Source organism: Syngnathus typhle, linkage group LG16, assembly GCF_033458585.1.
Source record: "Syngnathus typhle isolate RoL2023-S1 ecotype Sweden linkage group LG16, RoL_Styp_1.0, whole genome shotgun sequence".
In the NCBI taxonomy this organism is placed as follows: Eukaryota; Metazoa; Chordata; class Actinopteri; order Syngnathiformes; family Syngnathidae; genus Syngnathus; species Syngnathus typhle.
Window position 1 is genome coordinate 9,164,810 of NC_083753.1, and position 27,570 is coordinate 9,192,379.

Below are 27,570 nucleotides of genomic sequence, written 5' to 3' on the forward strand. Positions count from 1 at the left end.
CTTCCCTGGCTTGAACTTTGAATCAAGTCGCTCAGTCTGTTATGCCAAAGCAGAGAAATTTAAAAGTATAAAGACGGCAATTTTTAAGTGTCCTGTATGAAACAGTCAAGCGAGTAGTTGTAGTATTACAAGTAAACTTGCAATTATATCACAATTAAGTCATATTTTTAATTGTAAAAACAAATGGAGCAATAAAACTTTAACTTGTAACAAAGTCTGATTTTTAAAAAAATAAAAAAGCAAGTGAGGCATGTCGGGAGTAAAACTAAAATGGATACAGATTCATCTCTGAAAATACCACAACTGTGTCAAATAAGAACTTTCTGCCATCTTTATTATATTAATTTACAGCTTCTTTGCAGTGGTAGGAAATTAATAAATATTTCTATCACCACAATTATGTTGCTTCACATCAACCAATTGTGGATGTGGCAGTTTTCTTCTTCACTTTGTCATTATGCAACCATTAAAGTAAACCAAACTTCGGCATACACACACTGTGGAATTGAATCCTATTGCGTAGGCGATTACGTGCCCCAGAAAAAAAGACGTTGACCTTTCTATATCTTATAGATTCGATAGAACCTCAAAGCACAAAATCCTTAACATTATGTGAATAGTGTATTATATTTTTTATGAACTTTTTTCAGATTCAAATTAAAGAGATGCAGTGCAGGCATGTCTTCTCCAGAAAAAAAAACACACCCTGGTTTCCCTTCCCCTATTTAACGACATGAGTTTTTATCAAGATGCATTTTTTTTTATTCTTCGATCAAGCGAGCTAGATGTTAAAATTTAAAGGCCGGGGTGTCATGAACCGCATGACTGTCTCGTCCGTGATTTGCTTGCGTCGCTCCTGATGCTCGGTGATGATTGGCTGCAGGGTTTCGATCAAAATCTTCTTCAGTTCTCCGGTTAAGAGAGCGCCGCTCGTGTAGTCCTAAACACAACATACGTGGTAAATCCAGAGAAAACGGAGTATAAAACTTTTCCATGTCGTGTTAACTCTCACCTGTCGGATCTTTTCCAGCTTTTCATCATCTTCCAAAAAGAAAGTCAAGTACATGAAGGAGACGTCCACGTCGACATTGCCGCCGTACTTTCGGTGCTCTTCTATCGTGTCTTTCCCCCCCGAAAATGCATACTTGTTGATCTGTGAGCAATCACAATCAATAGTTATTTAACTGCAATCAAGCGTATTTATTTTTGAGTAAAATGCACGCTCAGAATAATCTCACTGAGCTCACTTGTACCTTGTTCTTGATTTGTTTGGCAGTGTCGGTGAGAAAGATGGACGAATTGGCATCGCTGGCGCTCATCTTGGTCTGCGCCCCCTGCAGGGCAGGGAAGAAAGTGGAGTGCAACAGGGCTGGCTTGGGGTAGCCGATCCTTGGTGCCACGTCGCGGGTCATTCGGAAGTAGGGATCCTGTGAGGGTGAACAAAATTGCTTAACAAAATGTCTTCGTCAAACAAGTACAGTAGTGCCTTGAGACTAATTCTAAAAAAAATATATAAAATTAGGGCAGATTACTCATATCTCAAAGCACCGCTGTATTTATTGAGTGTTGCTGCAAACACTGACCTGGTCTATGGCGCAAGGGATGAGACATTGAATATCCTTTTTGTCCCCGAAGATGTGCGGGAAAGAGTTACTGAAGGAAGGGGCTGCCTGGACGGCTGGGAAACTGATTTTTCCTGGCGAGAAGACACAGACACAAATGATAATGGATTGAGAAAAGTCATTACGTAATCTCTCTGAGGCAGGTCAATAACATTTATCTTCACTAACAGCTTTCTTTGTTCCCGCTGCCTCACCGATGCAATCGCTGTCTGTAAAGCCAAAGATGCCTTTGACTTGGTTGAACGTCACATGTTTTTGGATCTTCACCACATTCCTGTAGAACTGCGATGACGCGCTGTGGTACAAGAAGAAAAACACAACAGTGAAGAAACGCATGCCACGTCGGGACAAGATGGCTGCCTGTCGTTCGCTACCAACCCCATGTAGTCGAGGTCAGAGAAAATGAAGGTCTTGTTGACGTCGAAACCGCACGCAATAATGTCCTTGGCGTTCTCCATGGCGTACTGGTGGCACTGCTCCAGCGTCAGGTCCTTCCACAGGTACTTCTCATCGTCCGTCATTTGGACCACTAGAGGGATGTCGAACACATCCTGCAGCCATCTGCAGCAAGAATCAGTGTTCATTTCATCTTCCAAGTGCAACTCAAATGCTGCTCAACTCACTTGGTGAAGATAAAAGGGATGAGGTGGCCAACATGCATGGCCTGAGACGAAGGCCCTCTGCCGGTGTACAGGAAAAACGACTTGTGCTTCTCATACGTGTCCAGAACTTGATGCATGTCTCTGTAAGTACAACACAGTGTAGGATTCACAAAAGATTCTCCTCAACTTTGCCTCAAGGGATGAATTGAAGTGTTTAAAACTGACTGACCTGTGTGAAAAAAAGATTCCTCGACGAAGAAAGCGGTGAGGTTTCTGTCCGGTCACTTTCTCTATTCTGCCCACCAGCTCTTGGTCGATTTTACTACTACCAAAGCGCACTAAAAGAAAGAAGACAACATTATCTTGTACTTTTTTCAATGTACATTTCATAGCCGTATTATTAGACGTTAGTTTCTTTTGAGTGTGGCCCTTTTGTACAATCTAATTTTTCTTTCAACAGAAGACACTAATTTGATCTCACCAATGAGTTTGTCATAATCAACGCCTTTCGCATTGTTCGTGGAGACGCTCCAAGGGTTAACTTCATCATCACCATCAGCAGCAGCATTGCCATCTGCCGTCAAGCCATTTTCTGAGCTAAGTGAATTTTCCGATGGTGGACATCCCGCTTTGTAGTCCTGACCCGTCACCTGTTTGTAGTCCACTTTCAATTTGAGTAGGAACTGGACCGCTGCATCAATTTCAGCCTGGAGAAGACATTAACAATGTCTACAATCATTGAAAATTAAAATGCCAAAGCTATATATACTCATTATTTAAATCTTTGTTATATTTGGGTTTATTGGCACCCACCTTCTCAGCTTTAGCCGATTTTAAGCTCCTGACTTTTTCACCCTGTGCTGTCAGTTGGTCATAGAGATCCATTGGACTCCTGGCCGCATCTCCTTGACAGTCTGTCATCTTCACAAAATGCGGAGCGTTAAATAATCTCAAGAGCAGCTACAATGCGTTGAAAATAAACAATGACTCTTTAATGTGGTAGCATTACTGTCGCACCGACAAAAGGGAAACTCCCACATGAGTTATCAGCTTTGAATTTGGCTCAATATGTCGATAAAGGTCACTATCACTATATACTGCGTCGATAAATATAATTAATGTGCCAATAAATACACGTACAGTTCATATTTGGGCGTTTTAAAGAGATTAAGTCAATTTATTCGTGCACATACCGTATAATTGCGTTACACTGCTGGTAGCTCACTCATTCAACTTGCATCAGCGTAAGAGCAACTTGTTCGGATGAAATGCTTCCCGAGAAATGTATAATCAAACAATAGTTCCGTTAGTAAACTCACGAGCTTATTGTTTTTTTTGGAAGACCTATTTCTTTTACCATTAATAACAAAACATGGACAGTGTTTTAGATCTGATTTTATGTCCAGCATAAACCTAACATTTATTGTGGTTGTGGTAATAACGGGGACATGTTTAGACAGTAGGACCCCTTAACCGGAAATTGTCCTTTTAAGAAAATAAAAGTACATAGTTGTCGGCGGAAACAGTCAAATGATACTTCCAAAAATATATTGAAAACGGCGATTTTAAACACTACACGTACGTGTTAATGTTTGGAGGAGGTTAGAACACGTTTAAATAATTTAATGTTTTAATATATTGTGTAAGTAACTGCACCGCGGCATGACTGCAAACGAATTTGCGACGTCGACGTTACGACGGTACGTAGCTTTGGCTAGCTAGCCGTGTAGTTTGTCCTAATACGTTTCTCGAAGCTTCTGGATATTAGGACATTGGTGAGCCTTATTTATTTTATTTTTTTCATTACAAAGGTAAGACACCCCTTTACTAATATATTTTGGGGAACTGTATTATTGTTTATAATTCATCTTGTGTGTGTTGTCATCCAGTAGATGTCGCTCTTGGAACGTTGTTGAACCGACAGTAGTGTTAAGATGACCACATTAGTGGCATATGAGGATTCTGAGTCTGAGGATGAAGTTCTAGACCAGAAAGAAAGAGCTGGACCAAGACAAAAAGTGAAAGACTGTCCTTCATCAGCGTTGAAGTTGAACTCTGACAGCACACGGTTGGAATGCCACCAGAATGACCATTCTTCACAAAAGCAGAGCTGTTCTTTTAGTTCACCTGTTGCTCTTCAGCACAACGCCACTCGACTTCCATACATCCCACCAAGTGTTCCTGATAAAACCAAAAGACCTTGGACTGTCCCGCCTGGTGTCCGACCCTATATTCCCAAGAGGCAAAGACTTGTCCCGTCTTCCGCAAACGAAGAGGAAAACCCAAAAGGGGGAGTTCACAGCAAAGATGTCCAAATTCTCTCAGCGGTGTCTCAGAAAGTTATGCTGCATCTTGCTCACACACCTGCTCCTGCTCCTGCTCCTGCTGCTGGGATACCCAAGAAGCTTCTGCTAAGCCTTCAAGCCCACCAGGGTGTGGTCAACACGGTGCAATGGTGTCCAGTTCCTCAGAGAAGTCATCTACTGCTGTCAGCCTCCATGGACAAGACCTTTAAGGTACAGTAAGACAATACATTTAGATGTATACTGGCAATAATAGAGTTGCAAGTAATGTACTCAAGTACTTTTATTTCAGAATAATATGACTCTAGTGAACGTAAACTAGTCCTTCAATTAATTACTTGAGTTAGAGCAAGTAGAAATTAAAGTGGGGTAAAAACCTCTCAAGAACAAACTGGTATGTTTATTTCTGAATGCAGAAATTCAACTATTTTAAGCTGACTAACCCATAAAACCAAAACAAACAAAAATAATTATTATTATGATACATAAATTAATTTACTGCTTGTTTGTTTGAAATAATTTGGAAGTGGACCTTGAACAACAGTAATCTCATTAATCTCACAATTGCCCTCTTGATATAGAAACACAGCACACACCACTTTCTGTAGAATTACATCGGTCACTGTCAGCCCAATGTATGTCAACACCCACGGGACTTCCTATATTTCAAATTCCGACCTCACATTCCACTTCTTTCTTTTCTTTTCCGGAAAAAGGAGCTGGAAAGGTCAAGTCCGAAAGCATTGCATTTGCACCCCCATCGTCAATTCTCAAGAGAGCTTAACAATAGCTCTTTGGCTAAAATATGCAGCAGACCTTTTGCATATTAAAATGAGTCCAGCGGCAGCATGGAAGCATCTTCCCCATTGCTAATCTTGGCTGACTTTCTGTTTTGTATGCAGGTCAGATTGCGTCTCAGTCTAAGGGTACTTAACCAGGCATCTCATGGACGCCAATAGAATGATTTCCCTTCTCACGTTCTTCCCATATTATTAAATAAATTAATTTAAAGGTAGGGTTGTAAACGTGAAGGCAATCTTTTTTTTTTTGGTGGAAACCCACTCTATACTCCACCCAGCCACCAGGGGGCAATGTCCATCCGCGACTGATCCTATTGCCCTGGTGTCGTAGAATCAATGTGGTTATTTATAATGTGTTATTTAGAGCATCTGGATGTGCATTTAGCAAGTGCAGTTAACTTTCCGCAATAAAAACTACAATCAACTGACAGTGAGGCCAATTAAGCCTTGTAGTGGCAGGTAGGAATTAGCAATTACATTTCCTCATTTGCTGTGACCAGCAGCTATTGTCATAATTATAAGTCTGGCGTTAATGAGTGGGCTCCATTTGTTCTTCTCTATTCTAAGTCTGTGAAGTCCTCAGCAGCTTGTCTTTCTTTAGCAGTAGTGCCCAGACCATATGCAATTAGTCACGGTCACCATGGCTACGACAGACGTAAGGCAAGAAGTTTTATGTAGCTAACAGAAATGGTAATTCATTTTTTAATTACCCCGAGCCATTTAGAAAGCAGATTAGCCAATGTGTCATTCTGAAGTATTCGCTGTACGAGTCGGGATGTAGAAAAAGCAAATGACCAATTTTCAGGTCTCACACTTTGTGCGATTATTGTTAGGCTTTAATTGGTTCATTATTTTGTGTTTTATTCATGGTGGGTAATGGTTGTAGAACATGGTCACTTCTTAATATTGTAATTTTATGCTTTCTGGTGCTGTGTAGAGTTGATACAGCAGCCTTGAGATGGCAGTGTTCCCTCAAGCCCCAACATCATGCGGTGCAGTTGAACTTTTGAGTTGGAACACAAGCCCTTCTTCCATAAATAATAGGTTGTTGTGAAAAAAACAAAAACGTTTCAAATAACATTTTAATGTCATCAAATTTGTGCGTAGTACAACTGTTCCATTTTCATTTGTATTCCTTTTTTGACGTCAAGGTTACTCTTCTTTGGTGGAGTCCCCGATAAAATCCAAAGATAATACGATCAAGGCTTGTGGATCGTGCACGGGGCAATTTCTTGATATTTCTAACAGTTGCATGCTGTAACTTATCTTTCTAAGCCATCCCTGGAAAACTCCACTGAGTACCTGCATCCCTTTCCCTTCAGTCTCCCACAGCGCTACAGTCGGCTGTCTTTCTAATGCTGTCTGAAGAGCACGTTTAATAATGAAACACAGAGACATGCCTCAAGTGACTCGCAAAGCCGAAAAGAAAATTCTCCCATCGCTAAGTCTTACCTCATTTGAGCGGGCACCTGACAAGACCACCCACTTTTGATGTCAGGCTGAGCTGTGGCCCGCCAGACTGAAAATCAGCTCCAATAAGCAGCTGATGACACGCTTGGCACACTATCGACGCGGCTCCTTTTGCCAAAGAGTTAGAACCTCAGCGCGAGCACGCCGCCGCAATTAAGAAACACAAGAGATCAGCACTTGTGTCATACATCACTGTCTCCTTTTGGGACCTTTTTTTTTTTGCCCTCCTTACTTTATCTGCAGTCTGCTTTCACATTTCACGCCAGTTAGGAAGCAGAAGAAACTATAAGAAAGAAAAAAGAATCTGGGATAAAACTGAGTCCGTTTTTGTCAACCCATAAGAAGGTTGACATTGAATATTTTTTTAATATTCATATCTCCACTAAGAACCACCGCTTTAGTGCATGCATCCGAGTTACTGTTGTTTTTCTGATATGTAGCCCACTTTTTTATGATGCCTTTCAGGTGTGGGACGGGGTCGAGAGCGGACGATGCCTGAAGGTTTACACCTGCCACTCAGGAGCCGTGCGGGACGCACACTGGAGTCCCTGCGGCCGCCAGCTCCTCACCGGCTCCTTTGACAACTCCGCTGCGGTTACCGACGTGGAGACGGGTGAGCAGCACAGCACGCAAACTTGACGCTTGGTTCACCCCCGTCAAATATGTGTCGTCACCGTGTATGATTGTACAAATGCATTTTCATGGTGACATTTACGAGAGATCAATATTTTGGTTTGCTAACCCTCTTCTAACACAGGAGGCTCTACTGTAAGTAAGAATGGTCCAGACGTCACCCCTCGTTGTTCGCCTCGCCGGCGTCAAAACTTTGCCACGATGACGTGCTTCCGTTTGTCCTTCCCCTCTCAGTGTGTCTGTCAATACCGCCAATAAGGCCGTAGGATAATAGCTTGGCCTGCACATTAAGCACACAGGCAGCTCCAGGAAAGGAATCAATAATTGATACATCACGGCTGGAGTAACCGCCATGACCTTACCGTGCCTCGCGGGCCACAGCCGTCAACAAACAAATGTTTATTTAGAGCGAGCGACTCCTCTCGGTTTTGTCCATCCCGTCCGTCCATGCACCGAGTAATCATTTCATTTGATATTCTGTTCATTTTCACACACTTTAAAAATTAAAACACTTTTATGGCAGCCGAGGGTTTTATTTGTTTGAAACGGTAGCCGCTCGCGCTAAATGAAGCCAATTCAATTTCGCCGCATATCAGTAAGGGACTTCGGGGATTCCAGTCTTGTTTCTGCACAATTGCGGTGTAATTGGATGTGGTGGCTAAAACCCAGGCTTCGACTCTTTCTAACGCTATCGCTAATCCGACTGCCGCAGCGGCCCTAGCCGCACACGTAATTGGCCCGCTATTCATAAAAAAAAAAAAAAAGAACCCACATTTATACTACACAAAATACGGCTTTTTTATTAAGTTAGCATCATTAAAAATAATACATCTCCTACCACGTATGCATACAGTAGCTGAATTTTATACATTTAATGACGAGGGTCTCTGTTCAATCCGACTTTCTGTGAAGTCTGTGCTTGTTTTTCAGTAACTGGTGAGATTTCAGTCATTCCCCCCAACCCCATGATGTGTGAACCCCCACCCCTTGTGACTGGCGTTTTTGAAGAAGCACATTTTCCTCAACCATCCTATGTCCAATTTCATTTGCAGAATTTCCACCCCTCCCGTTGGGAGTAGGCAAGCTTTCACAGAAGCACTTGACAGGAAATGCAGGGAGGGAAGACCGCTTAGGAGCCCTAATGCTCCCAAGAAAAAGAAATGGGAAAACGCCTTGATTGAGAAAGGGTCTAAGAAATGAGTTTCTTCTGCAGGCCATTAGGGTGAAAAGGGCAGCTGTTGAGCTGAACCTTGGACATGCTCCTTGGCAGAGATTGACGGAGGCAAATGTGCCAACCCTCCCCCAGTTGCTTTGTAGCGTGGTCTAAATCAGTCTTTTGAACTCCATGCTGCCGGCTTGATTCATTTTCTCCTACTGTACCTAAAGGCGCTCGAAAGCGCTAATTCGTTGGAATAATTCCGCAATCAACAAATCTGTACCGATGTCAAAAAATGTTAATCAGTAAAGCATAATTCAGTTGCATGCAGGCTGTTTTTTTTTTTTCTTTTTTTCAATTTATTGGTTGATCTAAGTTATCAAGGTAGCGTCACGACTTCCAAGTCTCCAAATATCATCCACTTGCTCTCATTCATAGCAGGTGATTTATTTCTCATCTGCCAACATTTGCTCTGGCTGGATGAGCATAGCCTTGAGTGCTACATAACGAGGGACAATCCATTGAGCAGCAGCACATGGCGATGGATTTACTCCAAATGCCACCAGCAAAGCATCTGTGAATGTTGACCGACTTTGCATGCAGCGTTTTTTTACAATAGTTACCTGCTTTAAAGATACAATGTGAAGAAATGAATAAGCTGTTGCACCCCGCCGCGCTCGGCAATATCCAGCTGCTTTGGCGAAGACCGAGAAATACGCTTTTTTGATTGAGGTCAAAACACCCAATGGGGATATTTGCAGGTGGAAAGACAGAAAATGGGAAAGGATACAAATGAGTCTTTTAAAATGTAATGACACCACGGTTGTCGTGTTTGTTGCCTCGTTTAAAACCCAGTAATGTGTCAAACCTGCGTCGTGACACCCCAGCGTTTGATTAATGAAGCCCAATAGCCTTCCCATCCCAATCCATCGCTCCCAATATGTCGTCCCCTATGCTCTCTTTTGAGATCTTTTCTTAATTAAAATATGACATAACATGTCACTCTTCAGTATGACCAGGCTGTTGATGAGCAAAATACGGGTTTTTAAATCTCCATCCGCAAGATGCGGCCAAACCAATTAAGATGGGAGCGAGTCAAATTCGCCTGTGAAAAAAGTGGATGGACGCAATCGAATTTGGCAGCGTCAGTCCACCGTTAAGAATGAACCGACCGTCCTCGCCGTTAGTTTATTAACTGCGTCACGCTTCTGTGAAGGCTCGATAGGAATATTCCAGAATACGCGTGTAATGACTTGAGTTTTGCTTTGTTAGGGGCTCACCGTCGGAGGCTGTGTGCTTCTGTCTTGTTTGAATTTAATGAGGCGCTGTTGAGGCCTGACGTGGACTGCCTTTAACATAATTTGGATTTGGGTGCCTGGCACAAGCACAAAATATTAATCGCGCCCACTCTGTAATTATGTCTAAGCCCCTCTGCTGTATTGGTTCTGTTTTTGGGGATGCCATTTGATCTATTCATTTCGATATTGAAGTTAGAATTTGACTTGACTTCCCCTTTGAACACATTTGACATTTTTGTCATTTTGAATGCTTTTGAAGTCATGTCGTTTAAGAGAAATATCGGGTGAATCTTTTTTTTCTTTTTCCGTTCCTCAAATTTTGTGAGTTCTGAATGGCTTGAAAGTGCTTTTGAAGCCTATTTAGTTTCCATCTGACATACTAATAATCATCGAGTTTGACTACCTCCTGCATAATTCAAGACAACCCCCTGCTGATCAGAGACGTGAAGATATATTATTAAAGTCAAACCGCATTGATCTTGTTCCGTCTTCTCCCCCGCTTCTGTTTCTTTTGTGAGCAGGCCAGCGCATCATCAAAGCGGATAATCAGTTCAAGGTGATGTGTGTGCTTCCGCATCCCGCCAACTCCGAGGTATTCCTGTGCGGAGGTTACAGTTCAACGGTCAACGCCTGGGACGCTCGCTGCAGCAAGGTCAAACATATTAACCTCCTTTCTGCACATCCATCATCTTCACCTGCTGTGCTTTGACCTTCTCAAATCAAAGCCAGTCAGGCTCTGAACACGTTCTGTGCAGTCTCACACATAAATAAGGAAGTGTTACATTGTATTCAAGTGAAGTCAAATAAAACATCGCAAATCATCGTTTTTTTTATTCCCCTCCAGGTGGTTAAAGTATACAAAGCAGCAATCCAGCAGACCTTGGCCATTCTCTTCCTGAGAGGCGGCCAGGATGTCATCACAAGCTCCGATTGCGTCAGCAGAGACTCGGCAGACCGCACCTTGATCGCTTGGGACTTCCACACTACCGCTAAGATCTCCAACCAGATCTATCATGTAAGTGCAGAAAACCCCACGCCCGCTGTTGATGCGTAAAATTGGGGTTCCGCTGGATTAATTAGATTTCCTACTGGTGTCTAGGAGCGCTACACGTGCCCCAGCCTGGCTCTTCATCCACAGGAGGATTCCTTTGTAGCCCAGACTAACGGCGACTACATGGCTTTGTTCTCCTCCCAGCGGCCCTATAGGATGAACAAGAGGCGTCGTTACGAAGGACACAAGGTCAGGAATGACACTGGCCTTCAGGGAAGGATTAGCAGGGGCGTTCGCTCAGATCAATAGTGAAAGAAAGTCATGTTGTTGGATGTGCAGACGTGCAATTAAATTAAAATAAAATCTACCTATAGTGCTTTGCTTTCCAACACTAGCACAATAAGTGCTATTTGATATTTCTACATGCGTATTAGTCGTGGATGATGGATGACCTCACATGCAAAGCAATGCATTACATTACTCTCTTACATTACACATTTTAATTGTATCGCACCAGGGGATACATTAGATAAGATGATGAGATCTCAGCATGATAATGGTGTCTTTTAATTTGGATTGTTTTTTCCCTCCCCCCCCCGTAGTTTATCATTCAAGAGACTGTTGCAATTAAGCTAAAGTTATTATTGCAACATGATCATACTTTTACGGTAAGTGGAGGATGGTTGTTGGACTCGCATGTCACAGCATTTAAATTCCAATGTAATCTCACTAGACAATAGTGTTCAATGTCTATTATAAAATGCATCGCAACACGGAAGAAAATTGAGGAAATATAACGTATGTCTTGCCTCTCTCAGGTCGAGGGATATGCGGTGCAGTGTGAATTTTCTCAGGACGGAACAATTCTAGCGTCCGGCAGCTCCACCGGCTCAGCCCACTTCTACGACTTTCACAACGCTCGGCCGCTTCGCTCCCTGCGAGCGCACAGCCAGCCGTGCCTGTGCGTGTGCCAACATCCCGTCCTGCCAGCCACCGCCGCCACTTGCGACTGGGCCGGCGAGATCAAGGTCTGGCACTGAGGATGAAGTCAAAAATGGAACTTTAATGTTAGGTAGGTGAAGACAATAAGCCAAACTGGATTTCTGGGGCACACAAACACGACGTGGGCAAGTCATTATCTTGAAAAGCAAAATTCTCTTGGTCTCTTGATGCGTCTTTGTTCTCGGCAACTCTGATGTGACATTTCCCTCAACGTCTCAAGCGGAGCGAGACCAAAGTAAAATGAATCGCTCACATCTGTCAGCGCTTTGTCCGAAAATCTCACCCGTCAACAAAAGCTCAATGACGTGCAAAAGCTTGTGATCCTTATTTTTGAATCGAAGCGTCCTTAAAATACACAATAGGCCCGCCTGACATTATGGAATCGCATTATTAATCGACATTGTTGGTAATTAGCTATTTGACTTTTGGTCCCACTGCATATACATGATTTGTTCGTATAAAATGAATAAAGCAACTGGATTCCCAACACTCATCTTTATTAAATAAATACAACAAAAATAGATAATCATGCATCAGACAGACATGTTCACATTCTGTTTTTAGCGGGACCATTAAGGAGGTAGGACTGCACAGACCCACTTGAATTTCTTGCTTGGGCCGATCAACACATTCCATAAATATCATAACCACTGAATAGAAAATAGTTGTATTGTTGTGTAAAGATGCAGTTTCCCTCAGTCTCTTTCTGTACATCACCTCAACAAAAATAACATAATCTAATTTGTACAGTGGTTATATTCATTTTCCAAAATTCAGTTACAATACACATCGAAATAAAGATTGGAAATTTTGGCAAAAATATAGTGAATAAGTGCCATTTCTGTTGACAACAGTTGAAGCCAATGTTTGCAAAAAAAATAAGAGGTAGAAACGTATTAAAAATTCAGTTCTTTTTGATGATCTCCTCGATTTCACTAAAATCATTCCTTCTCCAATTTTGCTTTAGTAGCTTGCAAAAGGGAAAAAAAAAAAAGAATATGAAGAGCAGTCTAAATAAATAGTGGCAGCACATTTCCGTGTCTGTGATGATCCTCTGTCATTTTGATGGAATTCACTCAAATGAAAATAATGACTTCCAAACTCAACCTAAGAAGAAACCGTATTAAAATAATGTCTTGTCATCTCATTATTAAGCAAATGCCAAAACGTATAATGCTTAATTGGGAGTCTTAATTGGCACACTCGGTCGCATCAATGCTTGAGTCCTATTTTTCTTATTTTATACAATTCCGCTTGTTTCACATGTCATCAGTAAATCCACTTGAATGTGAATCCATTGAATTCTTCCCCCAAAACTCCCAAATGATATAAAACAAACCAAAAGTGATGTGGAAGATATTCCAATCTTGTTCCTATTCATACAAGAGGCTCACTCCCTTTCCCAAGACACCGCCTTTTTTACAAGATAAGACATTCCTTTATTTGTCCCATATACAGTATGTACACTCGTTAGATTCTGCAAAGTTGTGCCCCACTAAACGGAATTAAGGCAACTTAGCCAGTGTCCTGCTACGTGGATAATGATTGTGCAATACAACATCACTTTTATAATTAAAAAAAAATAATAGTACAAAATCCAGCTGAGTTTTTTTTTTAAACTCTTGCAGCTTGCATCGGAACCATTGTTTTGATTTGAGTCCAGTCACTTCTAATCCATTTGAGTAACTTTCTGTGGTTTGCTATACAAGCTCACTGTTGTTGATACAATAAAATTGGAAAATAGTTATGAATAATAGTATCCCATTACACATGCTTTACATTTACTTACTATTTATACTTTTTTCGAAGAAGAGTTAAGTTTCTTGCTGGTTTTCCTAACAGTATTCAGTATCAAAGTTTTAGCACAAAGCACAGTACGTCCATGGTCTGTCTTGCTGAAAATGGTTTCATTCCAGTGACTCCAAAAATCAACAAAATGAATCGTCACTGAATTGCTACACAATTTGTCGCTAGCTAGAAGCTACACTTTAATATGACATACGATAGAAAAGGTGTCGCAGACTCAATGAAACATGCCTTGGCTAGGATACATGAAACACTGAACACCCTCGTCACACCAAGTATGCTGCGGAGAACTTTTGAGACGGTACAGTACAGAAGGCTAGTAATCATCATCGTCATGCATAAAACAAGCTCCTTCCTCGGTGCTTCAGTTGAGCAGCGTGCCGTAGAGCTGAGCCTTGGTCAGACTGTCCTTCCTCGTCAGCCCAGTGCTGCCAAATTTTTGGTATCTCGAAGAGGTTTTCTTAGGGAGCGCCGGGCCGACAGCGCTCAGTGCGGAGCTGGAGCTCGGGCGTTGCCGAATACTCGGCCTGGGGCTCGGGTAATGCTGAAGACTTGAGGCTTCCAAGGGACTTTGGTGTAAGGACTCGGCCGAGCTTGCCGCACTCAGATTGACAAAGTCCTTCTTGACACGCTCCTTTGAACTTCCTGAGAGCAACGAGCTTTCTGGATTGCCGTCCTTGGCCCTATACGTGGTGGAGTTCTTTTTCTGTTTACGAAACTCCGCCGGTGGATGTTTGGGGCTGCGACTGGGGGAAGGGGAACCCAAGGCGAAACACTGATCCAGCATGTGGCTGTGGAAGACGTCATCTCCCTCTTGGAAGCTGCTGTAGTGAGATCCCTTGGCCTTGCTCGACGGGCCCATGGCGTAGTGGCACTCTGAGAAACTGTACGGCGAGCTACGTCCTGTGACGTTCCGATAGGAAGACGAGAACGTGTTGATATCTTCCACACTCAACTGCTTCCAGCGGCCGCTTAGCTCGTCTTCTTGGACGTGGATATCGGCCTTGCTTTCCAGGGTGGTACCTTGTACCTGACCCAACCCGGTTGTAGATCCCATACTGTGAGACGAGGCCAGGCGAGGGGTGCTGGAATGGTACGGTTCGCTGAAGCAAGAGCCGGTCCTCGTGTATGCCGGCGAGGTGCCCTTCTGCGGACTTCTCGAAGTCGCAATGTGCTGGATACTGTTGGACTTGGGGAAATCTGAGCCGTCTTTATCGTAGGAAGACATGCCTTTGCGTTCGTACTCCCCGCTACCGCCATCCCGCCAGTCCATGTACAGACCTTGGTGGGAAGTGGATAAAGTGCTACTACCAGTGCGTACACCCCCACCCGCTAAGCCACCTTTGTCATCTGAGGCGAGGCTGAAACTCGAGTAGGAACTGGAGGCAGGGAGGCTTCCGGCGCTGAAATCCTCATGGCGGTGAAAGGACAACGGCGGCTCATGATGGGCGAAGCCACCGGAGTGGTAGGCTTCCTCATCGGGGTTGCTGTCTGTGGAGTTTTGGGCATGGAGCTGGAGCATAGTGGTCCCATGGAGGTCGATGCTCTGCCGGCGATCCGTTTCCTGCCAACGTTCGGGACAATACAGGGCCGTATCGCTGCAGTACAGGTCGGAGGACTTGTACGCAACTCGGCGGTTGAAGTGATCGTTACACCCCGGTTCCGCCAGGGAGTCTCCATCCTGCGGGTGTGGACTCGGGGAGCGAGTGACGGGGCAACTGTTTCCCGGTTCTGGTTTTTCCAGTAACTTGGCTATGATGGTTGTGGGCACAGCGTCAGAGTAGTTGGAGTGACACACTGTCATGGTGGCTTCGCTACCCTGATTATGTTTCTTTATGTGAGAACTAACGCGTTCCTGGAAGTCCAGTGGCAGCTGAAACACGGAGAGACAAAAAAACAAGATTGAAGCAGATGATTCTAACACTCTTTGGAGAATACAAAGTGAAATATTTTGTCATTATTTGTAGAGGTGAGCGTAAATGGTTCTCTTAAGGATATGTCTATTGCGTCAGCCTTTAGGAGTTTCATTTTCTTCTTCTGTTTCAGAAAGTAATTCATTCTCGCACAGTCCAGGCCTTCTCGGGGGACTCTCGCTGTTTTGCCCTCTCCCAAATGAACTTGTCAGGAAACTGCTGAACACAACATCCATTTATTTATTTGTTCCACTGTTTCCCAACACAATTCTACCTCCTTCTTTCAAACAAGGCTCCAGATTCCCATTAATAATTGCAGATATATTTTTTTCTTTTTCTCTGTCTTGCTATGTCTCACTGTCAATTACCTGTGTGGCTATTAAATTTAGCCAGTTAGATGTTCCAGTCATACCAACTCATCTTCTTATTCTTTCATCTTCTAGCGGCTTCTCAAGAAAAAAAAGCGCCCTCTTTTCCACTTTTATTCAGTGTCCCTTTTCCCTCACTCTGCCATCAAACACATATCAGTTCCTCAGGGAACATCTTAGATTCAGATTAAACCAGCGCTCTGAGCCTTTAGATGGAAATAGACAGAGAGAGAGAAAGAAAAAGATAGATTCTTTGTTTGGAAATAGAAGCTCGCCTCGGCATGAAATAACCTGCATCTTATAAGTGTGGCCTATTTTTAGCTACTGCCAGTTTCCAGGGGGAATACAGATGAAAAGTAGGTGTGGACACTTGGAGAGAGCTAGCTCAGCGTTAGTCGTTATCTGACTCAAATCTTAATTAAGCCACTCTGTTTGGATTTCATAGCCGTAACTCCACCTTTGATGGTGTGAAATCATTTACATATCTTCTTCATCTGGATATAGAAAATGGATGGATAGATAATGGCTCACAAACACCTGTAAAACGATTGTGTCATTAAATTGACGTTCGTTGCGACGTTTGGTGGTTCCAACACAACGATTAAATGGAGTCCAAGAGCTCACCTCAGACATCTTGTGAGCTCTGTAATGAGATTTCGAGCACTGCAGCAGCTGGGCCGCCAGGTTGCAGTCTTTCCTGTACAGGTCCTGAAAATCAGACCCAAAGCTCCATCATTCATGCGCTACCAGACACAGCGGGATTTTGAGTTCATATTGCCACAGGTTCAAACCTCCAACACTTTAAATTACCGCTTTCTAATCGCCATTTAATTATTTTCTAATTAAGGGAGACCTGGGTGGGAAGAAGGGCTAATTATAGGTGCAGTGATGCGGTGTGATAGTAAGTAGTAGACCTCACAAAGGGCTTCCTGGGCAATGTAATAGAATTTGTACATACATATTTTATAGCAGAACATTGGAACTGACTGGAGAGCATCTTAATCATATTTCTGTTCTCCAGCCATAAATTGGACAGCTGTTGTTGTTTAGTACATAATATACCGTAATTTTCAAACTTTAAGTCACGTTTTTTTTCATAGTTTGGGTGGGGGGGCGACTTATACTCCGATGCAACTTATAGTCCGAAAATTACGGTAACTGAACGGAATGGCCGTCCATCCGTCTTCGTTCGGCTTTATGAGGGTGAGCTGGAGCTTCTCCCTGCTGACTGAAGTTTGGTACACCATGTAGCGGTCGGGTTTTGTTTGTGTGGGTGGTTAGTATTTTCTGTAAAACGGTAAAATCAGTTCACTTCGAAAAGGTCACGGTCTTGCCACTCCATACTGTATCTCGAGCGTGTCGCAGCGCTGAGATTTTTAATTTATTTATTCTGCCAAGGGGATCAAAGCGTTCGCTTTGACAGCTTTTGACTCCCCCGCTAGTTTGCTGCGACTTTCATTCCAATCATTTTAGTATTCCATCTTTTGCTATTGCCGGGGGAACGTCAAGCCGCCCCTGTGGATTGTGGAGACGTTTCAAATAGTTTGTTGGCGGTGTCTTAGTTTCAGTCGCTTCATAGCTAGCTAACACTATTGAATATCCCCGAGGGCTGTGCAATTTTCTCGAAAGGGAAAAAAAAAAATCCATCTTGAGCCACCGTTATCCATAATGGCACCACAAGCCTTTGGAATATCTCATGAGACAAGTAAGCATAGATTTGTTGTTGTGCGTTTTGCCAGCAGTAATGTACTGACGGCTAGAAAAACCACAAATGGATGCGATGGAAATGCAACATTGCCGTTGCATAGCGACAAATTCCTGATGCCAGAATCTTTCGTAGCTGCTCGGTACAATACGGTCACATTTGACAATTAAATGATTAGATTTTATCTTTTATTATCAAGAAAAAAAAAAACCACACCATTCCATGTTATATTATTAAAGATGGCCTTAAAAAAAATAAGATGATTGATTGTACTATCCTGTTTTCCCCCTTTGGGTGTAATGTGACAGCAGATAGCAGCAAGACCAGCTCATTAGCAGCGACGGCTGTCTCACACCAAACGCCGAGGGTTCAGAAAAAATGAACCTTGACTCCAATCAGCCCTGCAGGAAATGGAGAAGGATTGTCCAAATCCTCTTCTGCCACTCAAAAGGCCTCACGACTGCCAGAGAGCAAAAAGAGAATATCTAACCTGGCCTCCAGTCCTCGCAGAGATCTTCATTTCAAAAGTAAGTCAGGCACATTGCCACGTGCGTCCCCCTGGAGTTCATCTCCAGGATGCCCATTGCTAAGAGAATATTCACCCTAAAACAATTCCTCCATCTGCTGTAGCTTCTTAGAAATCTCCAAGATCTTGTGAAAATATGAGACTTGACTTTTATGATGAGTCGCCGCTTCGAGCCAACGTCCACTAACAAGGCTGGATTGTGGACCAGGAATGGAAGTTAAAGCACTTGTGTGAGTATCCCAAGTTATTGTTTCATTTATGTGTCTTAAGTCAAATATAAACTTCAAGCTAAATTAAAAGCTTTGTTTTGGAAAAATGACAGATTTTTACATATTCAGTGTATCCCTTATAATTATTATAATTTTTTTTTGGCCAAGTTTTCTCCAATATCCATTATCTAAACTTTACCTGAGTCAGCTAGTCCAGAAATGTGCGTTTATTGTAATCTACTCTCCAAGCCAGTTTTAAAATATTCTCTTTTGGGAATACATTTGTACGCAGACAAGGCACTTATTGTTACATGAAATGCAGGCGGGGATACTCACGTTGTCCTCCTTGAGTTTATTGATAGTGAGTTTGGCCTCCATGAGATGGTTGTTGAGGACGATAATCTCACGGCTGAGGGCTCTCTTCTCCTCTTCGTGGTGCTGAGACTGAGGAAAGAAAATGTCACAGTGTTAGGGAAAATGTTTTATAAATAAATAGATAACGTGTTAAAAAGGAGTATTATGATTAAGACAAAGCAGGATGTCTTTGCATTGAAGATGCAAGAGGAGAGAAGGCCCAGAAGAGAAATGAGGACATCCTATGAGCGTCCTATGTGAAGCATCTGCCAGCAGCAGGTCTTAATTAAAAGAAGATTACACTCATGTATCTATTACACTGATGCAGAAAGAGGACGGAAAAGGATACAAATGAGACGCTTCCATTTTTGTCCTGATGGAATGAAGACAGAGGAGCCTAATGATGCTGTTTGCTTGTTCCGAGTAGCCGAGCGTTTTTTGTTGCGGCGCTTATTCATATTCACCGCATGGTCCTCGTAGACTCCAAAGTTTTCTATCGATTAAATTTCCAACTTTTGTTTAGGAAGGCCTTGGTTTGAAATCCCAATGGATTTTTTTAAATTTAAATGAGACAGGTTCTTTCGCCCAATAAGCATACCAAATAGAGAACATTTATATGAAAATCAAAAAATACATTTTAAAATCTGCGATATAATAATCAATGCGTTAGAATTATTATCTATATTATAATTGATAACCCCTTCACTGCCGAAGACTTGAAGGGTTGCCACTAAATGAGTTGTTTAAAAAAAAAAGTCATAAAATCTTTGGTTCACATAGATTAATCAAAAAAAAAAAAAATAATAATAATAATAAAGAAATAAATAAATACGTATTTGAAAAGAAAAGACCAAAAAATTTGAAAGGATGGAAACCAGCAACCACTGAATGGAATATTAACAAGTGAGATTACCCCCAACTACTCGTTTGTCTCTGTCTCTCTCTCTCTCTCACACGTACAGGACTGCAGTCAATCTAATTCGTGGCAATTAATGTCAGTTGAAGCAATTGATATTCAAAAGCAATCCCGTCACCGTGTCGTTCATCAGCTCCAAACAAGCAGACACTCTCCCGAGCTCATTACGGGAGAATTCACTTGTGTTGGTTGACCATGTTTCAGCTCAAATGTTGTGCCGCCTTCTCATTTGATGGAGTATTATTGCAGTCGCCATGTGTCCTCCCGAATGGAGACGCGTGTCGTGCCTTAGCTCATTATGTACAACAGTGTGATGATGGCAGAATGGCTGGTGTGTAATAATGCGTTTTAGTTGAGCAAAAACTTTGAATTGGCAATTATACGATACAAATCACTAATCAGTATTTCCCATTTGCTGTTATAATATTTCATATATAGTGTCCCTCTTAGTTGAGATAGTTTACCCTCGAGAAATCTCAGAAAGTAAATTTCCTAATATAATGATGTTCTCTTCTCAATTTGCTCACATTTGTTTAGTTCAATATAAAACTCCAGTGGAAGAGTATTTAAATCTTTCTGTCTATCATAGATCAATGAAGATACGGTACATTATTTGTAGTAATAATTAATAACTTTCTCACCAATTAAGTGAGATTGGGTCATTTTCAGCAGAAAATAGCAAAAGGGATGCCTACTAAAAATGTTTTTAATTGCCTCTAGATGCCACAGGATGGTGGCAAAATGTGGTTTTTATAATGAATATTTTATTTTTACAATATAATACAGTACTGAATATTGGCCTTGTCGCAGTAATTCATTCAAAGATACTGCATACACTCTACAAGAGCAACATACTTAAAAAAAAATATTAATAATAATAATCAGCACCATCCCCTATTGCACTTTGTCGAAAAGATGTGTATTTGTATTAATTAGTTGTCACAAAGCCCGCAGAAGAGTCACAGCTGCTTGCCTCCTGTCACAGCATCACATTGTCACCAATCTTTCGGGAGCTAAATCCCCCCCCCCTCCTTAAAAAAACTTGATATGCAAATACTTTATTCATATTTGAGGGAGATTGGCCTGGGGGGTGCTTTGTTTCCCAAACACACGGGGGCTTCAGAGACTCACTGCTGACAGCCCAAATATGCAAATGTCCTCTCGGCACAAAGATAACTACCCAACCTGCCAGCGCACATCGCCACAAGCCTCTTGCGCACACACACACACGCACACAAACAAAACACAACACGCAGCTTGTTTTGGCCTTGTGGAAGAAGTGTTCAAAAGTGAAGTGGATTTAAAAAGTCTGTCACCTCCAGTGCTTTCACTTCTTCCACCTTAGATTCCGGCTTTTCACCGGACCACAAATGAAGTCCAAATCTCATGAGATGCAATTGTCGGAGCCTTCACGGAGGAGTGCAAAATACACACAAAAAAGAAAAAACGCCGTGATGTACTTTTCCTCATTAAAAAGGATTTTCAGATCAAATACCACCTCTCTGTGCATATTGTGAGCTTGGGAAACAAAAAGTTTACTTTTGTATTGCGGTCTTTAGAATTCAGAGATTCTCAACCACTGTGCTGTGGGGAATTTTTTTTTAAGTGGTCTAAAAAATATAATTTACTGCATTTCTTTGTGGTACTGGGTGGAATTTTTTTTTGGGTACTTTGTATTGAATGTTTGAGAACCACTAATTGGGAATGAGAACCAGGACTTAATTTGAGTAGAGAGAGATTCGCATCTTGTGTTAGCATTAAGCTAACCAAGACAACGCTATGTGTTTATGTCAATACACATGTAATTCTCTTAAAGTGGTATTGACATCGTGTTTCTCGTGTTGCGCAACAGTGTCGAGGCCTGTTGTCTGTACATCTGCCGTCATTGCCATCAAACAGTGGGCATTTTCTCCGACTCCTAATTACGCAGGGAAAGCGGCAGCATCGCACTGTTGTAATTCATGAAACGATTTTTCTACATTATTTACTTCTGATTCTCACTGTTTGTGTTTTGAGCATTCATGGCTTCCAGGATTCTTGATAATATAAATGCAGATGTAAGCTTCATTTAAACAAACCCCGCTGCGAACTGTGTTTGTCGATCTCCGAGCGTTCCGCTTTGGAAGCTTTCATGTCGTTGATTAAGAAATGCGTCTCGGCGCTTTACATCGGGTGACGCGATTGCCCGAGAAAGTGCAGCACAGTTTTGTGAAAGACATGCTAAAGGTGATGGATTAACTGCATCAAGCTAGTGTGCCAAGCAGCTGTCCATAAAGCTGATGAAGATCTTGAGAAAAGAAAAAAAAATGCCCATGTCAGCTCCTGCCAAGGTCTCTCACTTTTAAGCCCCGAGCCTTCCTCGTGGCTCATTGTGTTTCCAAAAATAAATCGACCTCTCAGCCAGGCACAAGCAATTTACTTCAGCCACTTCCTTTGGCCTCAAATTATAAAATGAGAAAAGTAACAAACAAGCTCTCCACCCACTCTTCTCCTTTTTTAATAAAAAAAGATATGTACAGTGGTTAAGCCACCTGTTCAGCAATTAAAAAGTTAGTTGAAAAAGAAAATTAGCTTCCGCAGTGAATAAAAATTTTATTGTGGTGGAGGGCTGACGCAAGAATAATTTCCATTATTTCCTATGAGGAAACCTGACTATCATTCAAAAATGAAAAACCAAAAAGAATCGCCCTGTTCTGCTCATTTTGCGCAGTTTGTAATACCTTAAATCCCAAAGTTACCTGAACTGTGTGTACCCTCTAAATGCTATTCAAATGAATTCAAATCCTGTCTAAAACCATTTGGATTAAAAATCCCCACTGAACCAATTGCACAGCCAGCCGGCGCCAAAATATCCATCGAATATTAACGTCGGCTCGCTTTCACTTGGTTAAAAATAGTCTTTCACTACTCCGCAATGATAAAGTGCATGGCAACAGCTAAAGGTTTCCATTTGTCTTCAGCACGGAACGTGCGCAACAAATCAACCCCCCCCCCCCCCTCCATTTTGTTTTTTTGGCATCTCCATGCCAGATTGTGTGTTGCGTTTTGCAGCGGCTGCACGTTATTTGAATACGCTCCATTGCGGGACAATGTTGGGGCGACTCCCCAATGAGGTGAACAATAATCTTATTAGGAAGAGGGAGACTTTGATTTCCTGCCAGTGGCCGAGTGAGCGCCTGTTAGTTAGACGACCCTGCCAAAGACTCTTAGGAGGATTACAGGGAGAAAACAATTATTCGCAGCACCATGGACAGCTCCTTTTCACAACCCATGTGGTGCTGTGCTTTTTTGAGGAGAGGGGGGGTGGCCTAAATTGGCGGTCCAGTTTTATAATTGCTTTATATACATAATTCACATTCTTGTGCTGGAAGAAAGGCTTTTAAATAATGCAATGGTTACTTCTCAACCATAACGTTGGCGTTGTTTAATTTAGGCGTGATCATTTGTCATCGCACTCAACTTTAGATACAACTGAAAACACAATGAAAACTCTCTCATGGGAACTGCTGTTGGCCACAGCTCACACCCAGTCGCTCACATATTTGATATATTTTATGTGTTTAAATACTTTTACTGTATGTTATTAAAAATTCAACACCTAAAATGTCAGTCGCTGGCGCATTCATCGATTCATAGAGTCTCTTAATGTACATGTTGAGCTGGAAGTCCGGGCTCTGCATTGTTTCTATTATATTTCAGCCGAGCAAACATTTTCCGGGTAATTTACTCTCATAATTCATCTTCATCTCAATCTGAATCCTTGCAGTGTTATCTCAAGCGCCGTGAGGACTTCTCGGTCGACCTTGTCCGCTCTCTCGCGCCTCTCTTAATTGTACCTCCGATTTCATCTTGCCTTTTGTGGAGGACATTTTTTGCAAAGAAACACACCCCGCCTCTCGTGATGTTTTGCGTGGCGTGACATCAAACCAAATGGTGATGCCGCAAAGCCCGCATCCAAGGGGGTGGGGGGGGACGGAGAATGAATGCTGTTTCAGACAGGTGCTGTGAAAAGATGACAGTATTCACCTGACTGGAATGTAATCATGTGTGTGTGTGTGCAACGGAGTAGATGAATAGGCCCTGATGGGAGCAGGTTATTATTCTTGCCTCGACAAGAAGGATTGCTTGAGAATAGCTCATGCCGTCATGGAGTCTGCACACGTTCTATTTGCAATGCTCTTCTGATTTTGGAATTAATATTGCTGCCTTGGTCGTAAAGAAATCGCCCACGCATTTGTGGTTTGATTCATTCACAAATTTACTAGTCATGTTTTTGCTGATTTTTATGTAATACTGTAAGATACCACAAGATGGGGCCAAAGCTGTGGAACTCTCCTAACTTCCAGTAATAACCCAGGCTGAAAAAAATATATATAAAAAATAACCCAACGTGCATCATCGATTACAACATTTTTCAGATTGGCAGAAATACATAATTTCATGTTTTGCCCTCCAACACATTTTTCTGACTCAAATGAAGTACTCTTCAAAGATGTGTTGCTCCGACAACCTGGAAAATCCATTTGATCCATGTTGCTTCTTTGAACAAACGAGCCTTTAACACGATGGACTTTCAGACATGAAAGTGAGGACAAATCCAATGACCCCCGTTAGCCCGCTTAGCTTGTCAGGGGTCAATATAGTACCTGCGACCGGCTAATCATTTCCCACAGTCACTTTTTCCATTACGCTGTGTGTGGCGGGACCCCCATGGATCAAACTCATGATGAGATTCCGATCCACTTGAATCGAGATACTCTAGCTTGTCGGGGCCCTGTCTCATTATTTTCACTGATAGCTTCTTACGCTTCTCTCCTCCTAATGTGATTGGCTGACTGAGCGTAGCAGCAGTTAGCCGTAATAGTTTTCAAACAGATTTATGAGACGTGGTATGTATGTATGTATGTATGAGAAAAGACTTCAAGAATCCGAGTATAAACAACGTCAGTGTCTTACCGTCCTGTGCATCTTGTCCTCCAAATCCTGATTGATCCTCTGCAGAGCCGCATAGCTGCTCTGGATTCTAAAACAAACAAAACAAAACAATTGCACCGTCTATGAATGCAACGCACAACATATGACGCGATGCTAACAGTTGCTGTACACGACTCAACCATCTGCGCCTACGTTTGATTTTACAAAGGCAGAACTTCAATTGCGGCTCTTGCATGGAGGAGATTTGTGGCATACGTTGCATTATTGACTCGTATTGAGATGTAAAAAGTGAATTGATGGTTTGCTCGAGTACGAACCGAGGAGGAATATGTGTAAATATTTAATGATCACACATCAGTAAGATTGTGCAGAGCTCTGTTTTCTTTTATTATTCTCTTAAAAAAAATGGGCCAACGTTTGACTCTTTTTATGTCTCTGCTCCATTGCACGGCCGCTACGGATTTTTCTGGGGCCATTCTGATATTAATTCAAATCTATAATGACTGAAATAACTTGTGGTTTGCTGTCACATTTAATTTTACCACAGAGGCTGAAACAGCCCATTTTTTTGCTCATTTTTTTGGGGGGGGGGGGGGGAAGCGAATGTTTGAATGTCATTATCTTTTTTATATTTTAATGCTTTAATATGTGAAACAAGGGCAGAAATCAGCCAATTAGTATTATGTGCTGATTATTTACCCGATGCTTAATCTCTAGTAAGCACAGTCTTAATAGAAGAAGAAGGCCCCACTTTGTCCTTGTGATCTTGACCTTATTTTTATTTTTTTCTCTCTTTAGGTAGCATGATGTTGTTTATGAATCCATGAATCAGCCGTAGACAAAGATGATGGAATAACGACCAGAGAGAGCTTTGAGAGAGTAAAAGAGGTGAGTAAATGAACACAAAGTAGCGGTGGGCGAGCAGGCGGGGACGAGGTGTCACGGTTGAATTGATGGAGATCAAACAAGTGCGGCGAGAGTGGCCATTACCACACTGTGTTCTCATTTGCGGCGAGTATGAAGAGGCTTGCGACTGTTAGGCTCTTAGTGCTCCTTGTTGCCGGAAGATTAAATCGTATAATATTATTTCCAACTCCCCCGATGATACCATCTAAGTAGCTAAATTTAACATACAGCCGAGGGGGGAGCTCTTATCTTGACTTCCTCTACTTAAGACTTCAATTAAATGAAATGTACCAAGTCCTCTCAAATGAAGCACCTTAATGCACAAGAATATCTTGAAAGAATGCTGATAAACATCCATTAAATGTTCTTTATAGGGGACAGGGAAATGTAGAAAAGAAAATATTAGAATGTGAATGACATTTTCCCATTAGCATTTAGCTAGTAGCCTGTTCTCAAGGCATCATCATTTTAAAAACCAAACATTTTTATTGCTCTTATATTTGCTTTGGACTCTTTTCTCCAATACTTTGCATAGTTGTTCATTATTTGTGTCGATTATTAAATCAAGGCCAGTTTAGCCCAAAACTAAAGCCAAGACCTAAGCTTTCTAGAAAAAACGCAAACTACAGTAGGCCTTGCACGCACCTGCGTAGCTTCTCTGTAAACTTCTCCAGCTCCTCCTGGGCCCGCCGCAGTTCCGTCTCCAGGTACTGACGGGTGGAGTCGAACTCGCTTTCCACCATCTCTAGCTTGTGCGTGGTGTATGACAGGCGCTTTCGGAGGTCCTCTTTGTGGTCGTGGAAAGAGCTGAGGGGGCCAAAGCGTTAGTCGGGTAGTTGTTCATTGAGAAGAGGCGGTGGAGTCAGCATGTGTGTTTGCTTGCGGAGGCACTGTAATTCAGTCTGGAGGCGAGAGCAGCGAGAGAGGTAGCATGCAGGAGATGGATGGATGAGGAATACTAATCGGGAGGCATTCACAGGAAGCGAGCAGTGCTGAGAAACAAGCTCCCAGAGGTGCAATGCCGATTTCCTGTGCAACAACTCTCCTGTTGAATTTCTTCTGGAATCGGGCTTTCTCTTCTTGATGCAATCTCCTAGTAATTAATGGCTGGCCCAATATTTGCCCCAAAATTCCGCACGGGTCGTGACACGTAGTGCAGTACCGTAAAGCACTGCGAGTGGCGTCTGTTAATTTGCTTTAATTAAGTCAGCAGGAGCGGCCGTTGACGTTTCCGCGCTTTGGCGGCTGATCCACGACGGGAGGCGAGGCTGGCAAAGGGCTATGAAAAGATGCCACGTTAGCTTTAAATGGCTTTTTAATGGCGGCGAATCACGATGAATTCATTCCCATCAGTCCCAGTGAATGAAATGGATCCTCCTTCGCTTTAATGAGGAACATGCTTGACTCGCCTTACCTTCTCTTTTGATGTTTGCAACCATTTCTCTGGCTTTTGAGGGCTGTTTTGCCAATGTATATCTTTTTCATAGCTTTTGAGTCTGCCTCGGCTCACGTGCGTGACATAAGTTGCCGCCTCCGCCTCTGTTGCTGTTGTTGCTGAAGCTGCTGCCGAGATTGAACTCTAACCATAAAGCAAATCTCTTTAAGTTTTGCCCGGGGAAACAGACTGGAGTTGGCTATCCGCGGTAGACCCTGGCGAGAGAGCAGAGGGGGGGGGGGGGGGGAACAAACAAAAACAGCTTTTGAGGCGACGCACACTTGACGGAACATTTTGTTTTGTTGAGCAAAGGGTTTGAGTGCATTCGGAAAAAGCCGCAATCTTACAACTGAGCACGGCGGCGGGAAGTTTAATACTTCATGGATAATATTCATGCTATAAGACAAAACATTCAAACACCTCATAAAAAATATCTCCACTGTATACTGTAGAATTTGAATAGCGCCAAATACTTTTCAGTTGATGCTTGACTCATATTCCATCCATTATATGTCAAAACTTGTTGACAAGATGTTGAACTGAAGCTGACCTAAGCTAACCGCCGCAAATGAATTACAAGAGAGAAAAGACATTTTTTTCCCCTTTTCTTCAAGTTACAG

At 42.4% G+C, this 27,570-nt stretch overlaps 3 protein-coding genes across 4 annotated transcripts in view; 1 reads left to right on the forward strand and 2 right to left on the reverse strand.

The window, feature by feature from the left end:
- Nucleotides 1-308: 308 nt before the first annotated feature.
- Nucleotides 309-3,511, reverse strand: LOC133169260 (tryptophan--tRNA ligase, cytoplasmic). Its single transcript, XM_061301301.1, has 11 exons — nt 3,418-3,511; nt 3,038-3,145; nt 2,706-2,931; nt 2,454-2,562; nt 2,246-2,365; nt 2,001-2,183; nt 1,817-1,917; nt 1,584-1,696; nt 1,254-1,427; nt 1,013-1,153; nt 309-940 (listed from the first exon to the last, which is right to left on the reverse strand). The coding sequence occupies exons 2-11, from the start codon at nt 3,143-3,145 to the stop codon at nt 782-784; spliced, it is 1,434 nt and encodes a 477-aa protein (XP_061157285.1). The 5' UTR covers nt 3,418-3,511; the 3' UTR covers nt 309-781.
- A 63-nt stretch (nt 3,512-3,574) lies between these two features.
- Nucleotides 3,575-27,570, forward strand: part of wdr25 (WD repeat domain 25) — a 44,195-nt gene continuing 20,199 nt past the window's right edge. The window contains exons 1-10 of one of the 2 annotated variants that reach the window (XR_009718386.1): nt 3,575-4,035; nt 4,117-4,740; nt 7,263-7,410; nt 10,406-10,536; nt 10,729-10,899; nt 10,984-11,124; nt 11,694-11,947; nt 17,981-18,196; nt 18,300-18,425; nt 25,408-25,497. Coding sequence is in view for 1 of the 2 variants with exons in the window: in XM_061301302.1 (XP_061157286.1) it covers nt 4,159-4,740; nt 7,263-7,410; nt 10,406-10,536; nt 10,729-10,899; nt 10,984-11,124; nt 11,694-11,915 (1,395 nt within the window). In the remaining variant the exon portion in view is untranslated. Of the gene's footprint in view, nt 4,036-4,116; nt 4,741-7,262; nt 7,411-10,405; nt 10,537-10,728; nt 10,900-10,983; nt 11,125-11,693; nt 12,409-17,980; nt 18,197-18,299; nt 18,426-25,407; nt 25,498-27,570 lie in introns of those variants that run through there. The other variant, XM_061301302.1, reaches the window with a different exon arrangement.
- On the reverse strand, nt 13,850-27,110 carry LOC133169259 (brain-enriched guanylate kinase-associated protein). The gene is made up of 6 exons (XM_061301300.1): nt 26,930-27,110; nt 26,161-26,322; nt 24,631-24,697; nt 18,741-18,848; nt 16,589-16,672; nt 13,850-15,556 (listed from the first exon to the last, which is right to left on the reverse strand). The coding sequence occupies exons 1-6, from the start codon at nt 26,998-27,000 to the stop codon at nt 14,048-14,050; spliced, it is 2,001 nt and encodes a 666-aa protein (XP_061157284.1). The 5' UTR covers nt 27,001-27,110; the 3' UTR covers nt 13,850-14,047.